This window comes from Lycorma delicatula, chromosome 5 (genome assembly GCF_047948215.1).
Source record: "Lycorma delicatula isolate Av1 chromosome 5, ASM4794821v1, whole genome shotgun sequence".
Classification (NCBI taxonomy): Eukaryota; Metazoa; Arthropoda; class Insecta; order Hemiptera; family Fulgoridae; genus Lycorma; species Lycorma delicatula.
In genome coordinates, this window is record NC_134459.1 from 148935937 (window position 1) to 148944335 (window position 8399).

An 8399-nucleotide genomic window follows, 5' to 3' on the forward strand; every position below is an offset into this window, starting at 1 on the left:
AATTTTTTTCATTATTTTAATATTTTTTATCTTCCACATGGTGTGTCATTAATAACATAAAGTTTTCTTATTAGGTTAGGTACCTGACTAATGTTACTATGAAATTCATTGGGAATAAGAGATAAGGACTGCTGGAAATCCTCACGGTAGCCAACATGTTAAATCGTAACGTATAATAGTTTATACGTAATAGCTTGTGTGTTCATTTTCACCCAAAAGCATCATCATGATATAAAAGAAGCATGGCTGCTGGTATTAAGTGAAACAAAACAACATAAAAACAATTATTCAAATGATGATTCAAATTACCACAAAAGATTTGTGACAATTACTATACATCTGCACCATTAGCAAATATATTGATCCAACTGAATACTCATTTGATAAGCACACTTCAAAGCAACCGAATATATTTACCTACCGAATTAACAAAATTAATGCAGAAAAAGTAAAAAAAGGGGCAGACAGTTGCAAACAAAAAATTTCAAGTGGAATTGTAATTGCAAAATGGAAGGATAGGCATGATGTCCATTTCCTTACCACAAAACACACATTAGAAATGAAACCAACTGGTAAAAGTAATAAATCAGGAAACCTGTCACAAAACCTGCAGCCATAATAGACTACAATAAAGATAAACAGGGAATTGACTTATCAGCTTAAATGACTAATTACTTTTCACCACTCTGTAAAACAATTAGGCGGTACCATAACATGGCATTTGAAGTATTATTAAATACTTTTTTTGTAAATGCATGATATCCATTCTCAAGAAAAACAAAAATTTTTTGCAGAATTTAGAGAATTAGTCTTATAAATGCTGGGAATTGATCAAAATGGAGATTTAACTAATGAAATAAATAAAAAAACAGTTGATGAGAAACATATTTCCATAAAATCAGAAAAGGACAAAAGATCATTGCATTAGGTGTGTATACTGTTATGCGGACATCACTAAAAAAAGGAAAAGACATTGCTCAGAAAATGGTCAAATGTTTCTCAACCAAGTGCAACATCTATAAAAAAATTTATGTGCTTAACATGTTTCACAAAACCTCATTAAAAATATTTATAATGAAACTGTCTCTCTGTAAAAGTAAAATATTGTTATAATTGCTTAAAAAACATGGCATAATTTTGTATCTTCTTGTTCAATTTGTTTATAATACCTTTTTAATGAGGATTACCGACACCCATGGTATACAAAAAATAACTTTTTACTGGTATATCATGAGAAATGCTATCTCAATTTTTTTCATTATTTTAATATTTTTTATCTTCCACATGGTGTGTCATTAATAACATAAAGTTTTCTTATTAGGTTAGGTACCTGACTAATGTTACTATGAAATTCATTGGGAATAAGAGATAAGGACTGCTGGAAATCCTCACGGTAGCCAACATGTTAAATCGTAACGTATAATAGTTTATACGTAATAGCTTGTGTGTTCATTTTCACCCAAAAGCATCATCATGATATAAAAGAAGCATGGCTGCTGGTATTAAGTGAAACAAAACAACATAAAAACAATTATTCAAATGATGATTCAAATTACCACAAAAATAAGGCAAAATAGAAAATTAAATTATCTATTAAAAAATTAATGATGTTAACAGCACAATATCACTGACTTTAATGCAATATCACTGACAGCCAGTAATCTGAACAGTGATATGATAAAATGTTAAATCACTGTCAAATGGATCACATTCTCTTCCCAATCAAACTTATGGAAGACCAAAGTATTTTTGGAGGACAATCTACAATAAGTATTATAATAGACTAAGTGATTAAGATATTAATAAAAAAAAACAAAAAAAAAACAAAGAGATCTTGAAATTTTATTTCAAAATATATTTATAAATTGTCACAATAAATCTATTTCTATAATACCAACAGTGTAAATAATTTTTCAAATAAAACTTCTTTTTAGAAATAACAGTTTAACATAAATACATATGCAATACTTTTACAATATTATAAAGATAAGACAATTATAAAAAGTTTCTAGAAATAAATATCTACACCCTTGTAATGGAGTGTGTTCCCATAAACTTCTAAAATACTTCCACCATAAAATAAAAAATCAGTGCGATGCACTATTTCAGAAAATAAAAACACACTACATAAATAAAAAAAAAACACTGCAGTATTATATTCATCAAAATCTCAAATTAAAAAAAAAATTAATAAACATTAATTAAACATATTAACCAATAACACTGTTAAGAAATGAAATTTTAATCCATTTAAAACCCTTTCCTCATGGGTCATTGTCCACTACCTCACTGAGGTCCTTCCAGCACCTGGTTTTGGCCGCCTTGATGGCTGCATTGTAAGCTCCCCTTGCTTCTACGTAACGCTGACGAGCCAGATCCGGGAGTCCTTTCTTGGTAGCTCGTTGATACGATCGCCTGGCTGCCAACGCTTCCTTCCTGAGGCGTGCAATGTCATCATTCCACCAATAGGCATGCTGAAGTGGGGGACGACGAACAAACACGCCTGACGTCATACGCTCATTATGCATGACCCTTACTAGGTCCACTGGTGACAATGGGCTGGCTAGGTGGAAACACAAAAAACTTTTTTATTTGTAATAAACATTTACAAAAACACTGTAAATTGTGAAAATTTGACATTTTTATCACCAATCCCATCAGTTATTTGAAGCCAAAACTTGAATTAAAAATAAAAAATAGTTTTCAAAAATTCTTCAATTATTAGGGGTAAGTATATCACCATTAATATTATTTATGGTAAAACTACTAACATATACCTTCATATAAAAAATAATAATTCAAAATGTATCCCATCCATGTCTCTTGAAAAAAATCATCAAAAGTGAATTTTCACCATTTTCATGTTCAACTTTATTGGTAATTTTCACACAGAAAGAAGAGAGATAGGTAAATAAACCACTGGAACAATCTTTTACCTTGAGAAAATATGAATAAATTACTTTTTGTTTCATCCTTTCAGGATCAATAGTTTTTTAGTTATTGATTTATTCAATTTCATTTATTCAATTTATTATTCATTCCATTTATTCAATTTCAGTTTCATCATCCAATAGTGTGTCATGTTTGTTAACTTTTTGTCTACAAACATCACATATTTTCTGCCAAGGGACTGATTTTACACACGTTTGTAAATTGTTAATTTTTTGGTAGAGTTCCAAACATATCTCTCAACGATTTTGATATTTTTTTTCTTGTGAGATTGGAATGGGTCCATACAGAATTTTTGGTAGATCTCAAACATGTTTAAGAACAATGCTTTATGATGCTCACAGACAGAAATTAATTGTTCTAAACTACTCAGACTTTATATATTAACTTCCGATTATTCCAACGATGTAATACTGACCAGCTTTCTCTGTTGTGTATAACTCAACTTATAACATTCAGTTCCATTTTCTTTCCGACACTACACTGTTTAGATTGGTTTGCAGACATTTTAATAAATACACTTTACAAACTTTCATTAATAATCACAGTTAGAATAAAACTAATAGTTGAAGGCCTATGCTAGTAGTTTGGGGATGTGGAAGGGGGCATTCATGTTGAATCCTGAATTATTCATGTTGGAACAAGCAGCATGCTTCAATGAACCCTACACCTGGAAGGAAAGAGTGATGGTGATTCAACTGCGTAATCTTTATTCTTTACATTTTCTTGTTGCTACAGGTGCCTGGCATTTTCTTTGTTTACTTTACACAGCGTAATAAGTGTAATTATAATAATTCTAAAATCAGTAATAAATTGAATGCATCATAAATATTTTAACAACTTTGGATCAAATAGTTTCATAACATAATTTCACTACCTTGTATATGAACCATTATATGTGCTTTTCAGGAAGTAAAATGTGTGTTATGTAAGGGGTAAAAAATACTGGCAGTAAAAAAAAACCCACAAATTTCTTCCACAACCTACTAACTCATACTTTTAGGATTCTATAAAAAAAAAAATGCTTTGTTATTGTAGTGCCTTTTATCTTAAATTGCATTTTTAAATTTTATGTTTTTTCTTCAAAACAATTATGAAATCCAGGTTTCAGCTAATATTTACTCCAGCAATTAAGAGATAAGTTGCTAAATGCATTTTTACCTTATTCTTTATATTTTTCTGATAATGTTAGTGAGAAAACCAATGTGATTTGATGAAAATTTACAAAAAGAGTTTTTTTTTACTAAATCAACATCACAATTAAAAAAAAGCTTCAAAGCTTGAGAAACAACAATAACATATTTTTTAAACAAATTAAAAAAATTAATAACTTTAAAAGTATTTAGGATATCAAAATAAAATTTTAGATGGTTAATAAGGGTGGCGGGAAATAGAACAAATAAAACAATTTTCATGACATTCTGAGACCATGGGTTCATTTTAATTTTTAGTTAGGTGATTTGAAAGGTATTGACCCTAAAGTAATAAATTATTGAAAATAAAACATCAAGATTTTAAGATCAATCAAACACAAGATAATCATACACATATAAAAAGTTAACATACCACCAATATCTTGTTCACGAAACGTTTCTGTCAGAATGTATCACACGCATAAAAAACTCTCAACCGGTAAGATTGAAAGAAAATCAGAATTTTATCACCTCACGAATTCAGATAAGAAAAACATACTCTTTTCAGGAACAAGTAAAACAAGAATATAATAAATTAAAATAAAAGGAAACCAGGATTGATAAATATTATTTTTTGGAAATATATACAATGCATGCATAATTTTTATACCTTCTTTAGGGCTTGGTTGTTCTCCCCACTTTAATAACATTTGTCTTAGCTGTGATGCAGGAATAACACCTTTCTTTTCTCTGTCAGCTGCTTGAGAAGCTTCAACTACTTCTTTCAATAAGTCTTCAGCTCTAGTATGAGTATGTATTACTTGAAGAAAGTCTGGAAATGACATTTTTCCTCCTAAAATAAAGTACAAAATAACTAAAATAAATATAAATAACTCAAAACTTTGTAGTTTCTACTAATATTATATTATAAATATTTGCAGCAAGTTAAAGTAAAAGAGGAAAAAGATTACAGAACTTAACAGATTCAAGATATACATTAAATTACAGTGTTTTTGCCAAGTACATACAACATCCTAGCAGACAACAGTAAATAATTAAAACATTTTCTCAAACACAGATTACCATATCCTTCAATAAAAACTTAAAATAAATATTGTAAAACAATAACTAGGTTTTACCAACTAAAAAGTCAACTGCAATCAAAATTTACACTTTTTTTTATTGAACTGAAAAAAATACGGGAAATTTTGAGAATCTCTGTCGTACCCAACATCTATAATATTTTGTGATGCAAATTCTTCTTCACTGAATAGAAAGGAGAAGCAAAATACACAAACGATTCACTGTTTAAAAATCATATTTTTTTTTATTTTTATAGCTAAAGCTAGCTTTAAAGTTTTTCATATGGCAGGAATATCTCAAGGATATCTTGAATAATATCCAACACATTATCTAAAATTACAAACCAAATACAACAGACATTGAAGAGACTAGTACTGCATGAGCCGAAGATCCCTTTCAATGAAAAAGTTTATAATTTTTTGTTTAACTTAAATAAAAGGAAGCATCATTTTGTAAAAATATATCCTCTACAAAAGAATAAAAATAGTCACATTTTACTTGGAAAGTCAAAGGAGTGTTTCTGAAACACAACTAAAATCACCTTATGGTGCAACCATCTGTGCAATGGTTTTAAAATTTGAATAGACTGGATCAGTTGGAGATACCAGAAGATTAGAAGACCACAAAATCTTCCACAAATGAGAATATTGTGTCTGTATGGAAAAGTGTATCAGAGGATGACACAATGTCAATGTGGAAACATTCCACTCAGCGGACCATTCATCAACGAACATCATTGCGCAGAATACTGCACAAGGATTTAAAAATTATTCCTTACAAAATTCAATTATCCAGCTTGGATGCTTATTGTTTTACCAGTTGAACAAATTGCAATGTGCATTATGTACTTGGAATTTGGAATAATTGGTGTTAATATATATGTTGTAGTTTTTAAGAAAGTAATTTTATAAATTCCATACCTTACCTTTCCCTTTTAAGTACATTTTCAGTTCTGTAATAGTAGGGCTGATTCCAAGAGATCGCATAATAACATTAAGTTCATCAAGAGTACGTATCTGACCATTTCTTGCAAATAAAAAGAAACATTCCCTGAATTCTGAAAAAGTAAAATAATCACATTTAAAAAAAGTTTAAATAATTAAGTTTTTATTCACTGAATAAAAAAAATTATACTATTTCTGCTGGCTCAAAGCCCCAACACCACTGTAATGTTTTAAGTACATGTGTTATTTTTTTCAATTGTTGTTAATAACAGACAATAAAAATGTTCAACTACAAAATAAATTTAATTCATATATTACATTTATAAAGATAAGTAAAAATGTTAGATTTTGTGCTAATTTTAAATTCTGTTAACATTTTAAAAAAATATATTTCTACAGTTAAACATGAATACAAAGTATATTTGAAATGGGAAACAACCATTTTTAATCTCTTGGTTGATATTTTTTTTAAGAACTTAAAAAATAATTCTGCACACAGACAGAACAATACAAAAGCATTACATTAGATTCACACATATATCTTTATTTGTTACATACATTCAATAAGACACATTTTTAACATACAAAACCATTGCAACTCATGCACTTACAACAAATCTAATTAACCCTCACAACATTTTTTCAGAAATTTTACATATATAATACATACTTCCTTGCCAGAAGGGTGTTGCACACAAAATAAACGTGGATTAATAAAAAATTATAATGGGTTGTCAACATTTTTATTGGTAAAAGTAGACATGTCACTTTCAAAATCATAAATGAAATACCAAAGGCCAAACCACAAACTAACAAAACACAGATTAAATAGCACTAAAATTTATAAAGTACACTATGCCTTAAACAAAGAATATATCCTTGTACCAGAACTGCACATTAACAGATAACAGAATCAACCTTCACACATTACCTCATCCAAGCAAAACATATAGAAATGCAAGAAAACAAAAAACATGCAGATCTTTCAGGTAGCAGCACATGAAAATTACAAACTTAATGCGCTTGTTCTGTAAAAGAATTTAAGACGCACAAAATTTTACAAAACTGTAAAATACAAAATTAAGTGGTATTAAGGGATTTAATACCACAACTAACATCAACACACAATAATTTACATGAAAAGCCTTATAGTTACCTCTGTAAAGATCATGTACAACATATATCTAATTTGATTGTAAAATATTATATTTAAATGTTTAAAATGCAACTTTATAGATGTTTCACTTTTCATCTTGTGGTTAATTACGTATTATTATATATAGTATATTACTAAATTTAGATGCACTAAAGATTACTTTAGTGTATTAACACTATGGTACATTAAATATCAAGATTTTAAGAGCAATCAAACATAAAATAATAATAAACACTATAGTTAACTTACCATCAATATCTTGTTCACGAAAATGATGGGCCTAAAAGAAATAAAAATTATTAGTCACAAATTGAACATCCATGAACTAAATCATTGCCATATTAGTTAATGTTCCAATACATTAAAAGAAACAAAATCAATATTCGTTCTTTAATACTAATTAAAAAAAAGTTATTAAAGATATCAAAATATATTGATAACATAAAATACGGTATTACACAGGAGAGCGAGAATTTAAGTCAATTCAAAACAATACAAAAGATTGTTGGATTACATGAATGTTGCTATTACATAAAATTTTATGTCATAAAAATCTTAAAAGATTCTTACCATTCTATTAAGTATTCTATTACAGAAACACTAAATTAGAAAACCAAACAAGCCACAAATAGGTTAACAATTTCTGTAACTCAAACAAAAACAGCTGGTTTAAAGCATGAAGTACACTAAGTATTTATTATTTAAAATTTTTTTAGTATCGAATGTTATACTTGAATACAATAATATTATACCTTAAATGAAAAAAAAATCAATTAAATTTCAGTTTCTTAAAAACAAACTGTGTAAACAACAAAAAATATAATAAAATTGCTACATTTTCCCAAATACGTATGTAATGGATTGTTGATAAACATAATTAACATTTTTTCTAGTAAAGCTTATTTTATGTTAATTATATATGAATAGTTTCGAATGTGTTGTAATAGTTAAAGTTTTATTGTTTGAGGAATCCAAAAACCGTGATGTTGAACCTGCCGAAAGTCGTATTCGTTTAATTTGCTTAGCAGTTTATTAGTTTGTATAGTTACGGGGTGATGATTTGTAGAAGTTCGTGTGTTTAAAGGTTTTTTTTTGCATTTGTATGAATTGTTTATCTAGATATCAAATTAAAAA

General features: G+C 28.2%; 1 protein-coding gene across 1 annotated transcript; it reads right to left on the reverse strand.

Annotated features, from left to right (window-relative positions):
- Positions 1–1822: 1822 nt before the first annotated feature.
- LOC142325480 (calmodulin-like protein 4) lies at positions 1823–7957 on the reverse strand. The gene is made up of 5 exons (XM_075367297.1): positions 7836–7957; positions 7515–7545; positions 6091–6222; positions 4753–4935; positions 1823–2563 (listed from the first exon to the last, which is right to left on the reverse strand). The coding sequence occupies exons 1-5, from the start codon at positions 7836–7838 to the stop codon at positions 2265–2267; spliced, it is 648 nt and encodes a 215-aa protein (XP_075223412.1). The 5' UTR covers positions 7839–7957; the 3' UTR covers positions 1823–2264.
- Positions 7958–8399: the final 442 nt, after the last annotated feature.

Bases quoted from the DNA above. Each gene is read 5' to 3' on its own strand.
- LOC142325480 (XM_075367297.1), bottom strand. The intron at 6,223-7,514 runs GTAAGTTAACTA...TTACTTTTTCAG, and splicing joins TCGTGAACAAGATATTGATG to AATTCAGGGAATGTTTCTTT. The intron at 4,936-6,090 runs GTAAGGTATGGA...ACTTTATTTTAG, and splicing joins AATGTACTTAAAAGGGAAAG to GAGGAAAAATGTCATTTCCA.